Source organism: Lipophrys pholis (genome assembly GCF_963383615.2).
Source record: "Lipophrys pholis genome assembly, chromosome: 11".
NCBI lineage: Eukaryota > Metazoa > Chordata > Actinopteri > Blenniiformes > Blenniidae > Lipophrys > Lipophrys pholis.
The window spans coordinates 22,734,073-22,760,833 of NC_137631.1; the positions used below are offsets into that span (position 1 = coordinate 22,734,073).

At 40.9% G+C, this 26,761-nt stretch overlaps 1 protein-coding gene across 1 annotated transcript in view; it reads right to left on the reverse strand.

The window, feature by feature from the left end:
* The window catches only part of necab2 (N-terminal EF-hand calcium binding protein 2), a 142,374-nt gene that overhangs the window by 65,804 nt on the left and 49,809 nt on the right, over positions 1-26,761 (reverse strand). The window contains exons 3-5 of the mRNA XM_080474449.1: positions 26,234-26,342; positions 20,474-20,499; positions 19,763-19,860 (exon numbers count right to left, since the gene is read on the reverse strand). Coding sequence (XP_080330575.1) covers positions 19,763-19,860; positions 20,474-20,499; positions 26,234-26,342 — 233 coding nt within the window. The remainder of the gene's footprint in view (positions 1-19,762; positions 19,861-20,473; positions 20,500-26,233; positions 26,343-26,761) is intronic.

The following is a 26,761-nucleotide window of genomic DNA, read 5'->3' on the forward strand; positions in this document are numbered from 1 at the left end:
ATAATTCACACAGCTCACTGACCCTGAAGGACGTAGCCCCACCTCTCTGTACACAGCCTGCTGATTAGCCAGGGTGTATTAGTCCTAGAGAAAATCTGTGACGAGTGTGTGTGTGTGTGTGTGTGTGTGTGTGTGTGTGTGTGTGTGTGTGTGTGTGTGTGTGTGTGTGTGTGTGTGTGTGTGTGTGTGAGCTGTTCTTCTCCTCTCACCTGTAAATCTCAGTTTTCTTTCACTCATCACAAACGTCATCGTTTGAAATAGGGCACCCGGGGAGCGCTCTCAAAGTGTCCACGTTTTTTTGTCAACACAAATTGGAGCGGACGTGATTTTTTTCTTATGAGACGAGAAAAAAAATTAATGAGGAGGGAGTAATTGACTGAGCCAGCGGGGGTCACACAAGCCCATGAGTGGGTGTGTGTGAATGTGTATGTGTTTCAACCAGATCTTACGTATTTCATTGCATATTTTTGAGGTTGATAAATAAAAGTCCTTATTAGCACACACACACACACACACACACACACACACACACACACACACACACACACACACACACACACACACACACACACGCACAGCGTCTTTTGTGTTAAGATGGAGGTGGCTGATTACAGGAGATTGTAGAAGGTGGTAATCAGTGATTACAGAGGATGGGCTCGTTGGGGGAAATTAGTCTGTCTTCAGTGTCGAAGCGCTAAAAAGCTTTGTTACAGGGTTTGTGTGCCTCGTGTTTGACTGGTACAACCATCTGATTGATGCTGTGAAACAATGAATTTCAACAACATGCAAACAAACCACTTTAGGTCTCAGTTTGCCAAGAATAAAACTGCAATTCAAATGGAAGATGTTGCGAGCTCGTCATGGACAATCCAATTTTTTGTCTTGCAATTTGCTTAAAAATCTATTAAAATCAATGCACAGCAGACAACAGGGGCTCCACACATTAGATGACAGACATTTAATTACTGCATGCTGCCAAAATTTGTCAAATATAGAAACTGTTGGACAACACCTTATTCATTCATTATGAATTACAGCACCAGCATTTTTTGGGGGGGATTCATCTGCCTTCTTTCAGAAACAAAAAAAAGTAAAGTCATTACAATCACTGAAGCTTCAATGGCAGAGCTTTCGTCTTTCTAACTGTTTGCGTCAGCTTCATAAAAAGCTAATCAGTTATTATTTTGCTCAACTCCTGTTCACTAGAGAGGGAGAGTTTCATTAATTCAGAGATACATAATAATGGCAGTCTGTATTCACAGTATCAGCGATGGTAAAAGCTGTTTCTTTATACACGCTGGCAGCTGTTTCTCTGCTTCTTTTCGTTGCCAGTAGTGCCTGTTTCATACGAGAATACAGATTTTAGAGTATCTTCCTCGTACTAACTGATGTAAAATCAACTGAACTGAAAGAGTACATCAGTTACTAAACACAGTGCTGACAACTCCGCTAATATGTCACAGCAACAGGTCTGAGATTAAATTACAGTGTAAAAATCTAAAAATGTTTGAGTTGTTTGTGTGAGATCAGCCGATTTCATGAGAAGCTTTTTTGTGTTGTAAATTTCCCGTTAGCGCTTGCAATCTTAATCTTTCCTGTTGCTCTCCTTTTCCCCAAAGTTTTGGCTTTCCGACCAATCTTCTCCTCCTCCAAGTTTTTATTTCAATTCCATTCAGGGTAAATCCAATCATGTCATGACAAAACCAAGCAAACCATCATGGAAACGATTCAATTTCCTGCAAATGGTTCTTGTATGAGCAGGTCCTAAAGCACACACAGCAATCATATGAATTCTCCTGCTTGCATGCGTCACTCACGCTATTACCCTTAGTTGATCACCTGCAAACTGCCCGTAAACTGAAAGCACAATCAACGTGTCATTTGGCAACCTGTGTACAGTCTGTACGTCTCTCCCTCTGCAAAGTGTCAGGCCATGATTGGTCTTTAATTTTCTCACAGCACTAGAAGAGACTCTCATTAAATGAATTCATCCTGAGAAACTCCAGGAGGGTAAAGGTCACCATTAGCGCCCATCCACAGATCTGTGTCAAATGGTAATTAAAGGGTTCTGGATAAGGTGACAGTGTCTCCTTCTCCTGTAACCCCCCCCCCCGTTAAGAGAAACGACTCTGGATCATGTCATGATTGTAGTGCTGCTACATCTAAATAGCATGACAACGGTCTTTATAGTGTCAGAAGGAAAAAAGAGGAAGGCGTGGCAGGTTGACCATCTCTCAGACAGACTGGGGGGAGGGTGGGGAGTGTAAATGTCTGTATTGATTCAATGATAAACCCTTATATCCTTCAGCTTAGCGTGAAGGAGCCTGGTCAGCCTCAAAGACCTGAAATGGAGCTCGGGGTCTCAGAGGAGAGTGGACGAACAATGTGGCTCTACATCATGGGCCGAACTCTCTGGAGGAGTAAACAGCCTCAGATGTTAATTGACAGATAATTAATGACCAATTTCAGTGCGGCAATTTCATTGTGCCACGCTTTATCCAAGGAGCGTCCTGCACACGTATCCAGAGCTAAACAGCTCTGCTGCGTTCCCTTCGAAATTCAACATGTCCTGTTTGTTGACTTTCCAGAATCTCCTCCTCCTCTTCCTCCTCTTCCTCCTCCTCGTCCTCCTCCTCAACACTCCAGTCAGTTATTCCCTCTTACAAACATCTATCAATATGTTTTTACAGACCCGGGGGTCTTATTGTTTTCACAGATTTTCTGCGCCATCTGCCGTAATCACTGGAGTCCAATCGCTGAAATTAAAAAGGATATTACTTTCTAAACTTGATCTCTCCTTTTTAAAATGTATTTGAGATCTAACATCATTGAGGAAGATAGACAATCCCTGTTTCTCCTCTCAAGACAAAAGAGAAAAGCTTGTTGTATTTTTTTTCTTATTCGTTATTATGTAAACTGTGAGTTTGCTGTTCCTGCACATCCTTTCAACTGCTCTTCGAACAGCATCAGGGCGTACAACGCCCACAGCTGAGCCTGCCAACTGTGCGCTCCCTGGAGGATACCCAGAGCTGCCTATTTTTAGGAATTTTATTACTTTGTATTGGTTTGATCTTGCTTTCCAAACCAACCAATATAACTTGTTTTTGTTGCAGCCAGTGTGACTTGCTTCCCTTAAGAAGTTGTGTTGTTGTTTTACTCAGCTTTTATTCAAGCACGTCCCTCTGGGGAGCCAGCACCTGTTTCATGACTGTGGGTCTCCACGTGCGCCGGGATCACAGAGGTTTGATGTGCTGGGAGGCTCGAGCGGAGCTCCCCGGCTGGTGCCATACCTCTGAAGACCCCCACAACCCTGCTTCAGCTTCACACATCCACCAATTAAAATGGTATCCTAGCAACCAAGTCAATATGTTTCTAAGCAACACTGGACAGTGTGGAAATTACACAGATCGGCCGTAACATTATGACCACCTGCCCCGTGTTGTGGAGGTCCACCTTTTGCTGCCCTGAACAATCCAAGTATGGAAACCACTTGGCCCTCTGAAGGTGTGCTGCAGTTTTTTTGGCACCAAGTTATTGGCAAGCAGATGCTTTAAATCAGGCATGAGCCACTATTTGGCCACAAGCACACCCTGTTCCCATACTTAGGTCCATGAGTCAATTCGAAAGGTCGTCCAGAGGAGGATATATCTTTCTAAGTCAGTATTATAAAGGTTTTCATATTTTTCACTGTATGCAAATTATACCTTGTTAGGTTTTAATCACATGCATCACCCAAAAAAAAAGAGATCTTAGCATTAAGTTCATGTATAGCACAGAAAATCAATTCAAAATAGGTGGTCCTTAAGAGGTTAAGAATGATATTCATTGAAGGATTCATGAGACTTTTGTGCTTTGTGTGCAGAGCATCACCCTGCTGAAAGAGGCCATCAGAGAATACTGTTATTACCGTTGTAAAGGATCTGCAATGATGCTTTGGCAGTCGCTGTGTGTCGGAGTGCATTCACATAATTGACAAACAGAGCACTGCCAAACGTATCACACTGTCTCCATCGGCTCATCTTCTACCCATAAAGCATTGCGGTGCCAGGTGTTCCCAAGGTAAGCTGCCAACATGCACCATGTGACTTAAAAGCTCGATCTAGACCATTCCATCATCTTCCTTGCTTCAGTTCTGGAGCTGACATGCCCATTGTTGGTGCTTTCTGCAGTGGACAGGGGTCAACATAGCCCTGCGACGTATCTGAGGCCATGCAGACTAATATGGAACAAACTGCGATCAGCTTGAGCATCGATTTCTGTATCTCATCTATTGGATTCAACCGCTCATGACGCTATCACGTTTACTACTTTTCCTCGCTTCTACCAATTTTGGAAACACCCCACAAGCCCTTATAAAACGCGGTCAAACCCTTATCATTACTCATTTTTTGTGTTTTTAAAATAATCAGTGTTCTTCTCTCCTATCATGTCATAGCTGGACACTGTGCATGTATCCCAGCAACAAACCAAAACAGTAGAGAAACATGGTCCTTTCAAATGTCTTTTTTTTTTTTTCTTGGCGACAATCTTTTCTGCCTCGGTTCTTTCACATTGTGCAATCTGAGGAGCTTCTTGTGATGAATGAATCCCAGCTGGAACCGTATCCAGCCACTAAGAGTTCAACCAAGTGAGTACACTGTGCAGATGTGAGTGCGGAGCCGAGCACTAATGGTGCAATAGGACGGCTGACCACCCTCTGCTCCTTCTCCGGAGACATCAGCCGGGCCATTAGCGTGACACTCACCCGAGTGTGGGACTTGTGCGCATGCATGCACACTGCACTGCAAGCATATATTCTCTGCAGGGGGTCTTCAGCCATCATTTGTTCTATAGTTACTTAAAGCTTTTCATACTTCTGCGGCTCTCACAGTTACATAAAAGACAATGCTTTCAGACAAACATACACAAAACGCTTTGGAATAATTGGAATTATGTGGAACATAGAGAAATAGTTGCTGGACTAAAAAGACTTGACGTGCAGTGATTAAACCAGAGAAACAACACAACAGAATGTATCATGTGATGCACAAAACTACTAATATCTTTCACTCAATATCAAAGATCAGGTCTTCTTTTGACTGAGCTTTCAGATTTAATCATCAAAACAATCTGTTTTTAAACAGCCAGAGTGAAAGCTTTTGCAAAATGTGGCTACTGACACAGAAAAAAAATAAATGTTATTGATACCACATTGGGAAAAATTGCATGGTCTCATGTTTATCTTTAGAATAATGAGTGATTCACTGTATTTCGATCCCACCTGTGTTGCTTTAGTAATTTGTACATGTGCTATCAAGTATTGTAGAATATGTTTAGGAAAATCACAAGCTGCTGATGCAACAGAGTTAATGTGAACATTGATTCCACTTGACAATTAGCGTCCTCACATTCTACTGTGCGAGTGAGTATTGAAGGCATCATTAAGTACACACAACCCAGTCTCTGCTCATCTCACACACTGAATGGAATAACTAAATGGGTGGAATGTACTCTGATTGTATAACTATTGAGCTAAACTAATGCTATATGGTTAGAAATGACTTGCTGTGACTCAGGACTGAAATAAGCCATTCTTTAGTGTTTTGAACATAGTTTTCTAAGCTTTTGTGGCCTTGAGATATGAGGTAGTGTAGAATGACAAAGAAATAGGTGAATAACTGTATTTCTTCTGTTGTTTGAATCGAAGAAAAAAAAAAAACATTACAAAAATAAATGCAAAACTTGCAGAACATACAGGTTATTCTTATGAACAATGTTCAAGTAACATGAAAAAATAAACAACCTAATTGAATTAATTCATCAGCAATGCATCATGGTCAGTTTGAAGGCACAGTGCAGATATTACTGGCCAATTAATTCAGAATATGGTAATAAAGAAAAACATTTTCATGAGAATCATATTCTATTTTGTTTAATGTCATAAATAATACTACCGATCATAAATAATCACATACTGAACTTTTGGTGGTCTTTTTTTATAAGAAAGGGCTGTTAGTGGAATTGAAAAGAAAAGCAGATGAAGGGATCAGGACACATTATTTACCCTATAGTTTCTCAAATAAATATGAAAATTTGATTATTAAAGCTTCATGAAGAATCGCCCATAGTCACTTGCCCGTTAAAGGGTTAATGATATTGAGAGAGCAGCTTTACAAACAGATGGAGGAACCAAACGGTTTCTATGGCAGGAAGTAGATTTCAAAACTTTTTAAGGGTCAATTAGGAGAAACATAAAACAACAGAGCTCACGTGCTAATCTATCACACTGAGAATGTGTGTGTGTGTGTGTGTGTGTGTGTGTGTGTTTGGGGGGCAGTGAGGATTGAAAAAAGCTATATTTGGCCTCACTGGTCGAAGTGGCTGCTCAAAGTGCGGGAGTACTTAACAGCAGGCAGCAGATCTGAGTTGGTTTGTGAACAGAAGGCGAGCCCATGAAACAGACTTCAGAAATATACAGACCCCTCAGATAGCACGCCAGCTTCATCGGCCCAGAGAGCGAAGAGAGGAGAGAGCAGTGGGAGGCGAGGAAGAGAGGGGAGAGTCAAAGGTGTGGGGGGGGGGGGGCAGGAAAACAAATTGGGCAATGAATGCAGTGAGGGGAAAGCAACAGTTTTATGTTGAGCTTTTTGGGTTCATTTGTGTGTTTTACTTCCTTGTTGCCTGAACTCTGCATTAAATCCCAAAGTCGAGCTTGTCTCGTCTCTCTCTTCTTTCACTCTCATTTAACCATCCATCCCTCCGTCCCTCTGTTCCTGTATTTTTCTCACTCCAACAGGCCTCTGCATTATTCATGCTTTGGTGTAACCTCATCAGTCAACACACGCACGCACGCACGCACGCACGCACGCACGCACGCACGCACACACACACACACACACACACACACACACAGCTGACAACACGACACACAATTATTCAAATCCAACTCAGTCACTCAGTTGCATATTTGTTGGATTTCTTTCTTTTTGAATAAATTCTACCTTTCCTTTCAACTGAATACGACTGTGAAGGACAAACGTGACTTTTGCTGTGTTACTTTGGGCTTAATGCCACTTGTTACCTTTCACACTTTAGTGTTTTGGATGTTCCTTTACACAACAATGATGCTTCACTGAAACAGACATTCTTAGTAAATGGGGGAAAACACAAGTTTCTGAATGTGTTGCTACTGTGCATGCACACCACGGCCATAGTAAAAAGTTCATACACACATACATGCTCAGGAAATGGATAATACAACACTGTTTCCTTGAGAATGACTCCCAGTCCATATTCTCCTGGCAATTGGCAGTTTTATAGTTGAGAGAAACATGGAATAGTAATCCAACTTGGTCGTCTGTCCATACGAATGTCAGTGTATTCTTCAATAGTGGTGATGTTTCATAATGAGTCATTATGAATCTTTACTTTGGCTCAGTCGTACCTGAATGCACCACATCTTTTACATAAAAAGGTGTTTTGGTGAGTTTCAGTGGAGGACTGCACAGTGATGGTCCAGTCTGGAGCTGAATGATGAAGTGAAACCATGTAATCAGTAATCACTGATGGGGCTCCTCCTCATGCAGCTTTGAAAGATGTCTGACCTCCATCTCCTCATCCTCCCACTGTGTTCGACCTCAAGTGGCGCCTCCTCCACTCCACTCAGCTCCTTCTTTTCCCCCTTCTCTCTTATTTCCCACCGCCTCTTTCCTCAGTCCAATCCTGTTAGAAACTATTTTTCTCACCCTGTCGTTTCTCCATCACTTACCTCCACCTTACTCCCTTCTTACTCCGTCAATAAGCGAGCATGCTGGATTTTGCACCCACCTATCTGGTTACAGGGGGAAACGGTTACCGCGGCTACCAGGTGCCTGAAGCAGGAAGGTGCATTCATTGTGATGCACATGCGATGATATTTCATTAGTATCTCTGTGCTGCAGTGATTTCAGGAATTTCCCTCACCGGACTGTAGCACCACACAAACACCGTGCACACTCACTTCAGCATATTCAGCATTGGGGTAACAGTGCACTGCAGGCTTCCAAGAGTATGGGATTTATTGACGAGAAATAGAAAAAGAAAAGCTTTCGAAAGGATAATACAAATAATGATCTGTGTGTTGTTTATTTGAATGAAACCAAGGTCCGGTTTACAAAATGTGTCAAGTGAAAACTCATAATTTTTGTGTTTTCCTTTAAGAAAACATTTGCGTTTACAAAGCGATGTTTTGAAAAACCGTGTCTGTTTCCACAGAAATGGCAGAAAAGCTGAAAATGATATAGTTTTCATATTGGGCCACTAGTGCGTACTGTTGGTTGTTATTGTATTAAAGCCACACACATGCACAGAGAACAATGCACCATACACATTAACAATGGTGAATACATTAATACAGACAGTTTGATTGCTATTATGGGTGACTCTCACCTATAAAACTACCAAGTCCCAGGAGAATATTACCTGGGAGTCATGACACTCTGGAGGCTGCCATAGTTGTTATTGTTCATCTACTAAGACATGTGAAGAAGAACTGTTTAGTAAAGCCATGGTGCACATGCCCAGTAGCAACAGTAGTTGCGTTTTCTCACCATTTCCACGCAGACGGAATTGGAGTAGTTTCACCTTGAAAGCCGTTTTCAGTGGCTCTGAGGGCCGTTGTGGTGTAAACACTAAAAAGACACCCAAGCTGCAACAAAAGTTTTCTGATTTCATTTGAAAATGTTATTATATAAACAGGGTCTTAACGTATCGGCCATATTTGAAAAGAAAAATATGCTTAATTTATCATTGTCCATCTTTTAAACCACTTTATCCAAACTTCTTTTATACTGCTTTGATGTCGTTAAAGCCAATTCAACAACAGGGGGATCCGAAACATTTTTTTAGATGAGTGGCAAAGATATCTGTAGTAAAGCCATGCACACAGTGTTCACTCACCAGAGAAATACTCCCCCCCCCCCCCCCCCCCCACTAGATGTCACTGTATGACAACAGAATTCTGTTATAGAACAACTTACAGATGGTTGTGGAAAAGGAGCTGCTGGATGAGGATAATTATAATAAATTATTATTCTTATAATAATAATAATAATAATAATAATAATAATAATAATAATACTTTTTTTTTTTAAATTATTATTATTATTAACTAACTATACTTATATTTTATGGTTATTCTGCATGTGTCTAGCAAAATGGCTCCATAGCACCCCCTACATCGTTTTCACATTTACAACATCTACTATGGGCATAACGATTCACCAACATCCAAGAAATTTGGCAGACATATGCAGCACGTTGGGCTGCATGACAATGTCCCTAACAGCCATATTCTAAACCCAAAAAGAAGTCTGCCATTTTGCGTAATGCGTGACATTTTTGAAACAAGGGCCTCCTAGGGGGTAAGCCCCAGTGACCTGAAATTTGCCCAGTTTATATAAATTTTCTTCCTATCATTTAAATAAATCGTGTATCCAGGACCGGAGTTAAACTAGGGGGGCTTTCTCCCTAATAAATGCAATAATTGGTGGGTTAAAAGATAATATGGATTCTATGTCTCATGACTAGTTATTAATGATAACATCATTATTTATTCATGAGCTCATTGTGAGTGGCGTGTCTGATAACCTTTCTCTGTCTTCTCTCGACTGCGAGGCTCCGCAGAAATCTCTCTCTGCCGTTTGAAAGTCAAACTTGCTCTCAAAGGACCGGGACTTCAAGGGTTCAGTGGTGAAATGCTCCACCGCTGCGATTTCCAGCATACTGTACTGCATATGCAAGTCTCCATCCGAAACCTCCATTAAATCCTGATGAATAAATGATGAATGCTGCGCAAACTACCCCACCAAGAATCATATCTTACCCCCTGACTGAGTCAGCTGGGATGTTTTACACACTTCATTATTTCATTCATTCAACCATCCTCACTTTGTGCCACACCCCCGTTTCTTCACCTGCTCCCCCTCTGCCATGTTTCCTTCTCCTCTCTCCCCTGATGCCCTTTCTCTTCTCCCTATTCTCTTCCGCATCAATCTTCCATGCCTCTTACTCTCCTCATCTTGTTCAGACGTTATTGTGTACCGACCAAAACGCCTTTTCTCTCTCCCCTGTGATCCGCTTCACCTTAATCTTCATGAAGAAAGGAAGGGATGAGGAGGATGAGGAGCGGGAAGGCGGTGATAGCTTGGAGGGGGTGGGAGAAGACAATGGAGTGCAGATGAAAGAGGGGAAGATGAGAGAGGTGGAGGTGGAGGAGTCACAGCTGAAAATGTCATAGATGGGTCACTCACCGGCATAAAGCAATTTCCTGGACAGCTTTTTTTTAAGACATGCTTAACAAGATTTTAGTCGATGACAAACTGTGTGTGTGTGTGTGTGTGTGTGTGTGTGTGTGTGTGTTTTCAGATGAGAGTGGTGGCTTGCTGTGTCAAAGCCTACAGATATGAAGTGCTAATGAGAAGGGCTCATTAGATACAGCATTTATACAGGACAGGAGAGAACAGGAGGTTTAACGAATTCCCCTGCTTTTTTTTGTCACCTGCATCGGATCTCATCACGTAATACGCTCGCACACTCGCACGCACGCACGCGCGCACGCACGCACGCACGCACGCACGCACGCACGCACGCACGCACGCACGCACGCACGCACGCACGCACGCACGCACGCACGCACACACCTCATGGGAAGGGATGTTACTTATCTCCACCTGCTGGAGAGCCAATTAAAACTATTTTCTGGAACCACTTCTGACTCTGATAGTGCCATAAAAGCTTGCAGGAAAAGAGGGAAAACAAGCTACATAGTTGAAAGAACAGTAGATTTGAGGCATTTCAACACATTAGATTCATCCCTGCGGATTTTGTATTTGTTCGCTGTCTAAATCGTGGCGTTCAGAGGTGTCACCGGGGAATACAAGGATGTAGAGAGACATGGTGGAGGAGGAGGAGGTGGAGGAGGAGGAGGACGAGAACGCTTTAGCAAAATCATTCTTGGCTAAACAAACTTGCTGTCAGCCTTTGCTGAGCAAAAGTTTTCCCCTAAACTTTCCATGCCAACTTATTGTACTTGATGGAATTAATCTTTGATATTGTTTATAAATCCGGGAGCTGACTTTGAGAAATGAGAGGCGCCACGGGAGCAGCAGTGAAAGAACGACCAGTCAAATGGAGCGCGGTCCTGCGTCCGAAGACACGGGAGGAATCTGCTTACAAAGTCGAAACGCCACGCCACTTGGATCTCATGGGATTAAGGACCTGATCAGAAAACACTCACATCAACTCAACCCGTATCCACGGCAACTGTCCCCACAGTCCTCCCAATGGATCCACCCTCCATCGCAACTGTCACCATAGAAACCTGGAATAAATAGAGGCGATGTCATTCTGAATGAGCTAATGTGGGCAAAAGTTAATGAGTGGCACTTCATCATCATAACTGTTATCATCATCATCATCAGGCTCAAGACCACTACCACTAACATTTTTGTCATCGATGATATAATAACTTACCCTAACCTTCATCATCATCATCATCATCATCATCATCATCATCATCATCATCATCATCATCATCATCATCATCATCATCATCATCATCATCATCATCATCATCCTTGTCATCATCATGCTTATCACCAGCATTATTACCCTCATCATCATGTCCATCACCACCTCCATCAACACCATCATCATCACCGCTATCATTCAATCTTCCTCTCTGTTATAATCATGGGAATCATCATGTCCATCAAGATCACCATTATTCTCATTGTCTTCATCATTGGCAAGATTGATACCATCAACATTATCATCATCATCGCTATCATCTTCTTAATTACACTTCACTATTATATCCTCTCCACATCATCATCATCCTCATCATCGTCATCCTCATCATCATCATCATCATCATCATCATCATCATCATCATCATCATCATCATCATCATCATCATCATCATCATCATCACTATCCTCATCAATACACACTCGTCATCTGCGATTCAGCACTTACTGGAATTGACAACGAAGATTTTGAAGTTTCTACCTCACCCCTGCTTAGAGTAATTAAAAATGCCTTTTGCTTTATGTAATCTAGAAAATTGTGCAGCACTGGCATTCATTGTACTGTGAAGTGTTTTGCTCCATAACAGCTGCAACTTCCTCAGCCTAACCCTTCAACATGATGAACTATACGTGCGAGAAATGTCCACAATATAAATCTAAACTTCATAGCTGCACCATAAGTACTCGGCACATGTTGGATCATAAGGCAGTATAAATGCACACTGAGATAAAAAAGAAAAAGAAAAAAAAAAGCTTGATGAAAAGTGTTGATGCTTCCAGGCACTTTTGGTTCATGAATGGGTGCAAAGGCCAAAAAGGTGAAGAAAACTGGAGTATACACTGGACGGCGTATTGATTTATAAATACTCTTCTATATCTGCTTCATCCATTCTAAGGTGGCTGGAGTGTGTCTCAGTGTGATTAAGGTAAACTACTTTTATTTCTTTTATTATTTTGGGGGACTGAATGACAGAAGTGAAGCAGGCTTTTTAGGAATTGTAATTGCATTGTTAAATACTTAGACCGTTGCGAGACAGGTTAGTTTTACCCTACTGATGATGTGTTGTTGCAATAGTAATTAGTAATCATAATCAGATCCAGCCAGTGGAAAAAAATGGTAGATTTGCATCCACAATTGGGAATACACAAGAAAACCTTCAAATTGTGATAATTATATTCAATATCAATACATACTTGTTAACTAATATCTTCAAATTGAGATTTTATGGAGTCTGGCTCAATTATAAAAGGGATATATTTGCAGATTTCTACTGGCATGGTTTCACGCTAACATTGACATCCAGTGAATAGAAGTGCTATTAGGATGGAGTGTGGTGTTCATCCATTTTTAAGATGCACTCGTAATCTCACCATCTAAAGATAATCACGTCTTTGGAATACCCCCTCCGCTCCCTTTGTGTACAGGCTGGATAATTCCCATTAATACCTCCACTGATCTGATGTGGGGTCAGAGGTGATTAAAGTTTATTAATCACAGCTAATTACTTTGGGATCGTCTCATTTGCAGGAACTCGTGAGCCTTTTAAAACTGGCAGCTCCCACTAATTGATACCTTGACAGTCAAAATAATGAATACTGCATGAAGTAGACGGAAATATCACATTTGCATGAGTTATTAGCGCTTTGGCCGTCCCTCTGGGAGCAGGAATGGGAGGACGATGAGCGATGGTGACACACAGACAGAGTATCAGTATCCCCCAGCCTGTCCAGCTGTATCCTTCATAGCTTTAGATTTCAAACTTTTTCCCAAAGGGGACCCACATTCACGCAGTATGATTCATACCCTTGAGTGAAAAATAATGACCACGAACCTGATCACATTGGCTACTGTAAAACATGCTATTCCCGCAGAGTTGAATCTTTATTTACATCTTGCATTACAAAAACTTGGCGAGCTCTTTCGCACCCTAGCGGGAGCCAGTGATACTGGGGTAATAAATCTCAGTTGAATAATCTGAAGATGTTTGTTTTTTTTTAACTGCAAACCATCCTTTGGGTGCCAAACAAGCACTCGCAAGAGTGGAGAAAAAACTGTGTACAGTCACTGGGTAACTGCAGGGTACAAACCCTGGCTTCCTATCCCACACGCCCCCTATTTTTAAGGCTCATATTCATTGAGGTGGATGGAGAGCTAATCAATTCTCACTGGGCTCTAAAAGGCCAGGGCTCAGGCTACAGCCTTCTGCTCGGGGTAATATCACGCTCTGTCTTTTGGCTTCCTTCAGTTTGCCTCCTCACATCTGCCCTAATATAGAGATTTTCTCCAATTTCATACAGGCATTGCCTGGAAACCTCTTTTTAAAAGACTTTTTTTTAAATCATAAAACAGCCTGGAGGTTTTGTTTGCTTTTAAATCAAGGTATGAAGACTACTGCATCTTCACAACCATAATATGCCCAGTATACTACATTATGTTGAACAACACAGAAATCATGATTAAACAGCTTTTCTGAAGGTGCTATGTGGGATAATTCTGTTTAATTTGAAATCAATTAGCATCTGATAATGAGCAGAATTAGACAAAGCCACAGTCATAGCATCTCATGAACAATCGAGTCATTTGCTGCTGGTACGTCTCCCAAAATCACCAAGTTTCACCAAATATTTCAGTATGTTTAGACTTACAATACAATTTTTAACTAAAAAGATGGTGTGTTGCATCAATCAAAGATACAGCAGGAGGAAGAACACACCAATAGTAGAAGGTCTCGTTATTATGCTCTGGTGCAGGTATACTCAATTTAGCTGCTGTAAAAAATCTGAAACATTCAAACCAGTAACTTTTTAAGTGTATGCAAAATAGTCGCAGCCAGAAGAACCAATCAAGAGAAATAGTCAAATTCTGTAATATGCACTATACAGATCAAGTGATTTCTATAAGAGACTTACTAGATCCTTAAAATGTGTAGTAAAAGTAATGTTGAGGGTTTTCTTCTGCAAACAGTAGATAATGTTATAGAACAGTAATGATCACAAGACCTTTTTATGGAAATCGAGTGTGACAATTAGTTTTATTTAGAGATGTTTCAATGCTTCCAAAAAAAAAATATCATAAAATATTTAACATTTCAAAATGTTTTACAACTTCAATTTTTTTTTCTTTTATATAACTGCCACATAATGGTCTTTTCTTTTACCAACAAGCACTTCAATGAGTGCACTTGAATAGAGACGTATACAGTTACTGCTGCCGGCTCAGTCACTTCAAGTCTCTTATCCACTCAGACTGTTGCTGGAGAGCTGATAAGATCCAGATTCCCATTACAACCCAGGAGTGCTGAGGCTCAAATCAATGGAAATGTAGCTTGAACAAAATGAGAAGTGATTTTCTTTTAATGAATGCAAACTTTTATGTGCACGATTGGACTTATGCACAACTTCTTTTATCCTTCCCTAAGGCGTTTGACATTTTCAAGCAAAACAAAAGAGCAGCAATCACAATCTCATTTCTATTCAGTTGCAGACTTTACATCTCTGGCTGCAACTCTGTAGGTTTTCAGGAACTTCTTCCTCGGACAGCATTAGAAAAATGCCGTCCTTTTGTTTGGAAGAGTTACTTTTCTTCTACATAATCCAACTTATTGTGCGGGATGTGTTCAGAGGAAGTCCCCTATATACTTAATGTGCAGTTTGGTCCATAAGAATAAGTGACAGTAGGTGGGGATTGAAAAACCCAACTATTGTACATGATCAAAGATTCTCAGATTAGAGCATATATATGTATAATTTGAATGAAGTATATGCATAGCTAATTATCATAGCAGAAACATCTTACATGCAGTGGAAAATGTCGTGATCTGAAACTATAACAATCCTGACATGCAGGAACATCAAATGTTCATGTTTTCTTTTTATTGCTGTATTTCATTAAATAAATCATTCATATAAGGCTGCACCATTGCTTTTTATTTTTCTGTTTTTATTCCTGTTCATGCTGTCTTCTGCGCTTCTTTGAATTGGCTTCTTACTATAATTTTGATTTTGATTCTGATGCATTATGAACTGAACAAATAATCAAGGCTTTGAATTTTAGTCCATCCTGCAATACTTTGTTTTTCATGGACATGGGTTTTATTTGTTTGTATTTTATTTTGCTTAATGTATAGTTTACATGTATTTACTACAGCCCTTAGATCATTTCAAGTGCTTTTTGATTAAAGTTGTATTGGATTTGTCCCAAAATTGGCACTGTTAGGACTCCAAATCGAGTGCATCACCGCTCGATAAGCTTTTTTTTTTCTTTGTTTTTTATTCCTAGATTTAAAACCCATTTTCCTAACCGTGTGTACATTTCCTTTGACTATAGAATGACACAACATGGGCTTTTGTATCATTTCAAAATCCAGTTCACTGCCTTGCTGGTATGAAATATTAGTAAGAGAAAGAACATTTCATACCAAAAAGGACAAATAAACAAACCCAAAATGAATACTAATCCAGTGTCCTCAACTTACCATCCATCCATCCATCCATCCATTCGACAAGTCTAAATTATCCACAGCTGCGGGGGCTGAAGCCTTTCCCAGCTGAACCTGGGTGAAAGGCAACACACATTCCTGGATGAGCTGCCAGTCTGTCACAGGACTAACACACACACATTCACACCAATGCAGGCTGTGATGGAGCTTGTAAACTGCCTAGGTAATAAAATCCTCTTCAATAACTATATTGTCATAGCAACATCTGAAAGGTTACTGGTTTTAAGAGGACTGTTACAATCTTTCTTGTGTCAACATCATTGAAGCAACGTTAAAGAAACATTATTCCCACTAGTTCACCACACATTGGGTCTGATTGACTGAGATCCTACATAAAGGGAGCTGAATCGCTTGCTCACACAAAAAAAGGTTGTGCTTTCAGTTTGCATGTGTTATAAGGTGATTTACTAAGAGTTACACCATGTGTGACATCACACACAACCAATAGTATAACAATGACATTTGAATGTATTCACTGCTGTCCACACAAACACATGAATGTGGAAGAAGTTAACAAGCAAGTCAGCACCAAATAAATGGTGAACAAAAGTTCAGGCTCAAGCCCTGAGATGCTATTTACTTAATTAGGCTTGAGTTTAATTTGCACATTTGACAGGAAACAGAAAAATACAAATTCTGAGAGAAAAAGAATGAAAAATGTCGAGGAAATCTTCAGAGGACAATTAGAAATGGAAGAATAAACACCCCTCAAAGTGCATTTCAAAACAAAACACTTTGGCCACCAATTTCTATTTAATTCTCTCTTTAGTATAGCCTGCCACGGCTTTGTCGTTTTCAAAAATGCATGCGCACAAAACATTCGATATCTGACTCCTCAGCAGCGTGCGACCTTCGCCTCAGCTATCTGACCGCTTGAGCTGGACAACTCCCTACACAGCACTGTGGGAAGCTCCTTTTCACTGCTTGCAAAAGACAATATAATGATATCATGGGGTGTGTGTGTGTGTGTGTGTGTGTGTGTGTGTGTGTGTGTGTGTGTGTGTGTGTGTGTGTGTATTAGAGGGAAACTGACAGTATGAATAGGAATGAGAAGAAGGGAGAGCACTCGTGATACAGCAGCAGAACAAGAGAGACATTCGCCTGATTGATTAAACAATGGCTGCTCATTAGAGAGAAACTAGCCTCGGGTTGTGTGTGAAGAAGGGAGTGTATGTGTATGTGTGTGTGTGCGTGCGCTGAATGGCCTGCAGTTGAAAGAAAGATAAAGACAGAGCTGCTGGATAGAGATATACAGTAAAACACACACACTGGAAAGACACATGAACATGGCTATGAAACCATGGCTGTGAACCAGCTGCTATATATAACACATGGGAAAACTGGGGTAACACATTACTGCTCTCCAACTGCCTCACACACATTTATATGCACACACACCCACACCCACACCCACACCCACACCCACACCCACACCCACACCCACACCCACACCCACACACACACACACACACACACACACACACACACACACACACACACACACACACACACAAGCCGGACCAGTGGGCCGAGCAGCCGGAGGCTCTGTACAGGAGCGGAAACTTGACATACCATTATTTTGCCTTACTCCTCACAAACACACACACACACACACACACACACACACACACACACACACACACACACACACACACACACACACACACACACACACACACACACACACACACACACACACACACACACACACACACACACACACACACACACACACACACACAAACAGAGGCCCACATATGCCATCCAACAAACATGTACACACATCATTACATCTGATCTATGGGAGCGGACTGAATATGCAATATGCCGCCTTATGTGTGGAGAGAGTGTCAAGTGCGAACAACACTGCTTCCACTCATGCAGGGGAAAACACACATGTCAGTGTGGACAGACTGTCAGGGACCGCAGTCTAATAGAGCCAAACAGAAATATGACTGTCATTCTTCTGCCAGCCGCATTTTCACACGTCTGCCATTTTCCCGGCAACAATACAACTGGAAAAAGCTTCCGCTGCTTTCACCCTCAACATTCGATAATTGCACAAACACGCCACTTGCCACTGAGATAACAATGGGCTGTAACACAGCAATTGTGATATCTGCTTGTTTTAACCCATTAAGATCTGGATTAGTGTTTATTTGCAGCTCCCTATAAAAGCAGGCGTGACTAGAGCAGGTTTTGATGAAAGTTCCAGACAGGATCAGGAGCCTCAATTTTACTCTCAAAGTACATTTATAGCAGTATAAACCAGACGCACTGACAAAACTGAAGTTTTCATTTTGTTTCCGTGCAAAAAATTATCACATTTGATGCATGCTTTACAAAGTACCAGAGATTCGTCAGGAGAACAAATGGAATCTGAATGTCTTTCTCTTCAGACTGACGCACAGGGTTTCTGCAGCCTTCAGCACACCTTTTCACAAACAAACCTTCAAGGCACGGCTTTGATGCTAATGCTATTTTGCAAGCAACAAAGTTGCTTTTCTCTCACCGCTGAATTATTGATATCTCAGCTGTTCGCATCGCTGTCATAGGCTCTTCAGTTCTTGGTGTCAGTTGGTGCATTGATGTGGTAATTTTTTTCCCTGAGTTTATAGGGATCAGCTTGTGTCATTTACAGACTCAGATTGGTGTGTGGGTCTGTATGCACCAGAAGTATCAGCTGAATCAGTCAGTGGATCAATGTCAAAGTTTTATACCGTGGCGTTGGCTCTGAGAGCACATGGATTTTACATGGAATTTCATTACATCTCCTCCAACACTTTCATTCAGACGGAGGAAATCTAATCACACAAAGCTATGATCCACGCGATCACAGCTATTGTTGCATTATGGTCTCTACGCCTGCTAATACAACAAATTATGAGTGGCTGTTATTTAAAATGAAAAACTTATTTTTGTTTTGTTTGTTATTGTATGACTTTGCAAAGTCTGCAAAAGTCCCCAAAAATATGTTCATTGTTTAATCCAGCGTTATAATGTGTGAATATGTGTGTAATAGCAGAAACCACAGTTGGAATAAAGTTGGTGTAGATAAATGTATTTCCTTCAGCCGAGTTGTGATGACGAGTATTTCTCAAAAATAGAATAGTTGTAAATTCAAAGCAGACATGGGGTACAGTGTGCGAAACTGCCTCTAAAGTGAAAGTTATTAAAAGAGTCATTGTAGAGTTTTTCTAATTCCTCCATTCTATTGGTATAATTTCCTTCAGAAGATGTACTCTGCCTTTCATTCCTTTAACTGGGATCACTTTATGGCAACGTTGGAGGAAACACTAGTCTGGATAAAATGGACAACCTGATGTGGACAGATGTTAGTTTCTATTTTTTGAATCGATATGTTCATTCATGATGGGAATTCATTATCTTGAGTAGAACGGAGTGGAAGAAGAAGCATGGTCGATTCTGGAGTGACAAGTAATGACAAGATGGCCAGATATTGAAAAGAGTGGCATCGATTAACTCTAACAATGGCACCAGGAACACAATGCTGAGGGGGTGAGTGGATTTCAGCGTTAAAGTCACAAATCAACAAAAGAGGGGAAAAGCCATGGGAAGATATGAGGGACATTGCAGCTAGAAAGATGAAAAACTGGTATTACAAAAAGAGCATTCACTGCTTTTTGCATGTGGAAAACTCCAAGTACTTTCAAGAATACAAACTCTCTGACTGACAGATCTGCATTACAAGCTTACCTTTTTGGTGAAGTCCATGGCTTTGAGGATGGAAAGGTTGAGTGTTTCCAAGGAGGCCAGAACTCCCTCATAGTCCCCCATGTGCTTGGCAAAGTAATCTGTCACACGCACGCACACACAGATAAATAAACAGCAAAATACTTTTGCAGCCACAGAAGAATAAAGTGGCTGTATTACTATCTCCTATATACATATATATTAAAGAAAACTAATTGCATTTCAACAGAGAGGCACTTTTTAATAATAGATAAGGAAGGAAATGAGGGCAGTGGCAGGCAGGAAAGCGTGCGTGCGTGCGTGCGTGCGTGTGTGCGTGCGTGCGTGCGTTTGTGCGTGCATGCGTGTGTGTTTTTCTGTACTGATGGGGACCAAACCCTGTCTGCACACTAACCCATGACAACACATGTAAACTGTGAGGACAACAATGGAGGAAACAGTTTTTGGGAATAAACACATTTTGAGGTGAAGATGTATTTTCTGGTCAGGCTGTGGTTAGTGTGAGGTTAAGTTCAGAGTGAGTTAGGCAAGGGGTAGTGAGTAGTACTAATAAAGGGAATTTATGCAAGTCAATGCAGCGTGTGTGTGTGTGTGTGTGTGTGTGTGTGTGTGTGTGTGTGTGTGTGTGTGTGTGTGTGTGTGTGTGTGTGTGTGTGTGTGTGTGTGTGTGTGTGTGTGTGTGTGTGTGTGTGTGTGTGTGTGTAGTCTACTTACCGCACAGTTCCTTAGTGTCAACATTACTATCACATGATAGTAGAGGAGCAGCAGAAGGAGACAAACAAATCGTCGGGAAGGACGAAAGGAAAGTGGGAAGGAAAGGGTTGAGAAGAGCAGGGTCAGAAACAGCGGAGAAGTTGGGTTTTTTTTGTGTGCATGCAGTAAGACAGAAATGCACGCACACACACAGACACACACACATACACACATCGTCAGAGTTTGGCAGGCATCGAATGATCTAACAAGACCCTCTGACAGGCGTCTGAATCAATCCACTGCCATCATTCGTGCTCTGCTCGCTGTGTGGGGACTCATTTGGCAGCAAATTCTTCAGCGGTGTAAAGGAGACTTTCCCTGCTTGACTGATCAGGAGAGAAAGAGGAGAACGAGTGAGGAGAGGTGGACTGAGGAGGAAAGACAAAGGGAGGGATGGAGGGAAAGTAGGAAGGAAAGAGGGGAGGATGATGCAGCCAAAAGAGGGGTGACATGTAAGTAATGATGAGAGAACTGTGAGGGGACCGGAGGAGGAGACGGGCAGAACCACTCCATCTGCCCATCGTCTCATTGGGAAGCTGAACTACAAAGTTTTGTTCATTAATTCAGCACAAGTACACGAAAATGTTTTTTTTTTTAATATTTAAAATATCTGCACAATACTATCCACTTTGTTTATCCTCCTTAGACTGCCTGATCTAATTAATTTGTTAAACATTTTTGTAAGCAAGGCGTCTGCCAGAATGAATCCAGATCTTTTACTGTGACAGATGGCTTAAAAAAAAATATAAAATAAAATCCACCAAAAATCTGTTTTGGTCCAAGGTAAAATGTGTTTGCTAATAGCATGTGGGGATTCAGCAGATTTTGAATGTATGTGTGTATAATGAGGGTGTAAAACTGCTCCAAACTCAGTGGGTTATTATAAAATTCAAATGCAGGTTCAAGATAAAGGAGGTAAAATGGTAATTATGTTGTTTACAGTCTGTTTACAGTTTCAAGAAGTGCCACTAAACCTACTTTTATGACCTTGTTTTTTCAGCATTTGGTTTCACTGCTTTGATTTGACTCCTTATTCAGCTTTTCATTATCTTTTACTCACTTGTAATATCTTAACTGGTACATCCTGTTTTATTAAGCACAATGGTAAAACGGGTATTCTTTATACTAACATTCTGCAGCTTGAGCAGTCTCAGCATGCTTTATGTCATCAGTCACATTGAACCACACATTCATACCGTGCATGGTGCTCACACACGACTGGAAACAATGTGAAGTTCCGCGTGTTCAGCCAACCGTCACACTGGAAGGTGACCCACGTTACCAAATCCTCCCGTGGGTTTTTTGGTGCTCGACTGTTCACAAATAAGAAAGAAAGTAATTCTTATTTCAGTTGTTCACAACTGTTCCTGGTGAAAAGGGAACGTTTCCGTTGTGTTCTGAGAGTTCGTTTACACGACAAAGTTGCTCGGAGTCACTGAAAACGCAACTTTATGAAAACGCTCCCACTCCATCTCCGTGGAAACGGGAGGAACACAACATTTTTTTTTGGAAAATGCTCTGACTTCATCTCCGTGGAAATGGAGAAACAAAAATGCATTAAGGAGCTTGACTATGATTTTAAAATTATTTCTAAAATTTACTGGCAACCAATAAAGAAGAGTCAAGACTGGATTGATGTGAGAGCTTCTTCTGATGCCAGCCGTCGGTCCGGGATGTCCTCTGCCTTCGCCTACAGCCAGCCAGGACAGGCTCTAGTCTCGTGTGACCGTAAGTTAGTTAAATATTTACAAAACATACATTGATGGAAAGACTATCATTATTAAGTGTCTTTATTCAGTTATGTTTAACTTTGTAGTCGGAATACCATCAAAATTGAAGCAATGAGAATGAGTGCATTTTTCTTTTCAAACATCCAATCAAAGACCTCAAACTATTTTAAAACTGCTGTGCATAACAATCAAGACTTAACAACCCTGAAACTTTAATACATTTAAAATGTTCATTATGTGCATGATACTTCATTTAAAATGCCAGCTATTGCTTCTGAAACTGCATTTGAGTCCCTTTACATTACCTGAGCTGTCAGCAGTGAATTACATCAGTTAGAGGCAGGAAACAGAATAATTTAGAAGTAATTACTTTAAAAACTACCAACGTGCAGTGCAGAGTAGATTTCTCTCAGAAAAGGAAGTGAGCATTTGTTTATTTGCTGATAGAATATAGCAAATGTAATGCTTTTATATCTTGAGGAACAAATATTAATATGCAAATGCACAAATATAATTTGCTTAAGTGCTTGCTTTCATTTCCAATATTTAAACTTTTTTTTTATTAATTGTAAGCAATACTTGCCATATGAAAAACTCTGAATAAGACAAATTTTGCTTCATGCACAAAAAAGAACCATCCATCGAGCCATTGTCTTTACCTATATCCAAACAACTGGGATCGCCTCCAGCGAGACGTACAATCTCCACACTCACTTTCACAAATAGACGCATATTTAGAGTCACCAATTAACATCAAACACATGTTTTTGTGATGTGGGAGGAAAGTGGAGCCTAAATGCCTACATGTTTTTAAAACCATCGTTTCAGTTTATACTGGATGAGCCAAATAAGTGCAAAGTTAAGTAAAGTGCAGTAAATTTACGTTTGAGTGAAAAAGGACACATTTGGGTTTATTGGGCACCGAATCAAACAGCAGTGATTGCACATTGGACCATACTGAGATTTTTGCTGATATTCCTTGTTTTACACAGAGAAAAAAAACTCCCATCAAACAGACGGCGAGAAGCGCGAGGAAGATCTGAAGCCAGATGAGGCCGAGGAGAGGAGTGAGTGACAGATGGAGAAGGAGAGAGCAGCGATGGGCTGAGTAATAAAAGGATGAAAGCAAGAAGAGCAAGACGGAAAGCTCTGAGATACGGTCTGTGAGGGGAGAGCGACTGAAAGAAGAAGGAGGGGGGTGGAGAATGACAGACGGATGAGTGAAGGCAGCACGGCGCTACATCTCTGCCGGCTTCAACCCTCCCCTCCATCCATCAGCTTCCTGCTCCACACAGGAAAAGCTTACACTCTGCCTCTTTCTTTCTGCCTCTGCTCGGACCAATCAATAACCTTATCTGTTGTCACATGATAGTGCCGGGGCTGTCAGGCCTACTTAACTCTAATGAGTAGAAACTTCTCTGACTGCATCTGCAGCAGTTAAAAAAAAAAAAAAAAAAAGATTTACAAAGCGAGACCACCGACAACGGGGGCTCGATTCCTGACGTCTAAAGAGACGGAAGTAGTTGCAAGGTCCACTTACTGCACTGATTAAAAAAAGCATAAAGGAATAAATAGTTTTGAGCCTGGTGGTGGATTTATATATCAAAGCTAATTCAATTCTACGACGTCTATAAAAGGTCAGCTTTTGTTCTGCTCGGCTTCATTTTATTTGAGAGCCCACAGGAATCGGAGGTTGTGTAAATTAACCGGGTCCGGGCTTCCCATTACTCAGATCTCACAGCGTCAGCACACTTCTCCGGGCCGCAGGAAGGATGAGCTGATAGGTTGATTATTAAAGGTCAATAAACGGATTTAATGAGATCAATCAGAACATGATGTCCAAGGAAGAGATGGCCGAAGAGAGATTAAAAAAAAGTGTTCCAGTTCGGTTCAATCAAGCATACTCGCCAATAGTGGGGTTATTAGATTTAGGAAATCTATTGAAACTTTCCAAGTGGCTACGGTCAGTCCAGAACTCCACAGTTGTCAAGACCTACAGATTAATTGCAGTAAAATCTTTGTTAAGAACATATTGACATAAACTGAATTGCCCAACAGTGTGGTCCCGTTCACCTCATTTACTTTCTAAATCTTATCTGAGATCTTTAAAAACCCAAATACAGATGTTCAATCTAAATTTGTGAAATTGAGATTTTAAAAAAAATCTGACAAACTTTGTTTTATGTGGCAAATAAATGCAGCACTGCCAATTGAAAAACAGCTCATGAGCATGGAAAAGATTCTTTTTGGTGCATTTTTCTAAATGTTGTATGTGGTTTCTTTGTTTGTAGAAGGATTTTCCTCATTTTTGTTTTGTTCTTTGGTTGAAATATTACCAATAAAAGTTGTATCAGTCTGTTTTGTCCTGTCTATGCAATGTTATCTCACCCCTCAACTCCCAACAGAAACTAAGAAGAAGAAAAAAAAAGCAAAAGAAGGAACTAAGGAACAAAAGAAGAAATATGGAGATGTTAGTGCATAAAGATGGTGCAGTCAAACCTTTTCAAGTGTATGAAATCCACTCTCCCAAGTGTAGTAGGTATAATGATAAGGTATTAAGTTTGTAGGAACCTTAAGTCATATTAACCCATTTAAAGAAACATGGCTGCCCTGAAGATGCTCGATCTCCATTGACAAGCAATGACACTGGAGACTACAGCAAGGGCGTGAAGAGAGTTTGAACCGCCAAGCTTGTTACTTGACAACAATCCACTCCACCAACTGACTCACCCATCAGATACCACTAATGTAATAAAATGAATGATAAGTGCATATATTAGTGGCATTAATGAAGCTATATCAAGAGAGTAGCTGAGTGGATTGTTTTCAGTCCCACGTCTCTCCCGGTCAATATATCCTCAAGCAAGACACTGAGCTCAGAGTTAGGTGCCGTCATCATTTGTGTCCGTGAAGGAGTGAACTGAGTAAAGTGCTCCGGGTCTGCTGGAGCAGTAAAAAAAAAGAAAAAAAAAAGTGCTGCATAAGCAAAGTCCTGTTGTCACTTCAAATTGATCAGCTTCACTTGGAGATATATAATAAAGATTTAAACAGAGTGAAATGGATAAGGCTTATTTAAAGTTCATGAAACAATAGGAATGGTTTGGATGGGCCATTAGACACTTAGTATTTCATTGGTTAACCGATAATTGAAGGAAAATCTACTTTAAATCTCGTCTCGTGGACTTTTGAGTATCTGTAATCCTGTTTCAGTGGGTTTGATTTTTACTTTTTGCTCATGTGTTCTTGGTGAAAAATGTTCTTTTTGGACAAGAACATCAAATAAAAATAATATAATAATTTCATTGCAAAAACAACAAACACCACCGACTAGTGGCCAAACATGAAAACTACATCATTTTCAGCATTTCTGCTGTTCTCCGTGAAAATGGACATCATCTTCAAAACATTACTGTGAATGCAAAACATTGCTGAAACGGAGAAGCAAGAACCCTGTATTTTCACTTCAAATGTACTGCAAACAGGAATAAGAGGTCCCATTTATATGTTTGTCATGGTAACTAGCATCAGGGTTCTGCAGCTTTATGAAAAATTCATGTCAAAGGGAAACGCAGAAAAATGCTCTCTGAAAATGCAACTGGTTGAAATAAAACGGTATTATTTCCTGATGTCCTGGAGGGATGGGTGATGAGGAAGAGAAGGATAGAGGTTGAGTGGGTGTAAAAACAGGTGAGGATGTCTCCCTGCAGTTCTACACTCAGCTTTCATCATTTGCTTCCACTGTATCTTTTTTTAATCTCCTCACCGGTTAAATTTTTTTCAGGGTATTTTCATAGCAGCAGAAAAAAAAAAAAAGTCTGTTTATCATCAATATCATCAAAAGCAAAAGTCACAGCAAGGTGAGTGTGTATGCATGCAGATTTATTTTGGAGTGCCTTTTAATTTCTGCATGCTGCAGGAATATACGCACAGACACACACACACACGCGCGCACACACACACGCTCAGGAAGAGGTGTTGTCGTAGTGCTGACCTGGTGTTATCAGAGTCGATGGTGTGAAACAGCTTCTCCAGCTCCTCCTCGTTCAGCGTGCCGTCGGAGAAGAAAGCCTGGAACTCATCCAGAGACAGTTTCCCGTCGTCTGCAGGAGAGACGGATGCACACGTCACTATAAAGCCATCCGGGGAGAGACGCCATCACGGAATAAATCCATCACAGACCCCTGAACATTCGCTCCTGACAATTAACAAGTATCTCTCAGTGTGATTATGAAGGCCTGTCAGATTAAACAACCATGTCGAGTGCACCTGTCTGCTGCTTTAAAAGCAGATGAAAGAGAATCAGGTCATCATGGAAACCTGCAACGGCTCTGCACAGATATAAATGCTCTCAATCTGCTCTAGAAAACACTCGTTCTCCTCAGTGTCTCCTCAATAATCTCAAGATACGTGGATTACCTTTCACCAAAGACATATTTATTCTTGTTAAAGAAAAAAGTTTTATAAGTTTCCCCAAGTCTAAAGGCAATATTTTCTTCTTTGAGAGCATGACTCAAAAGTG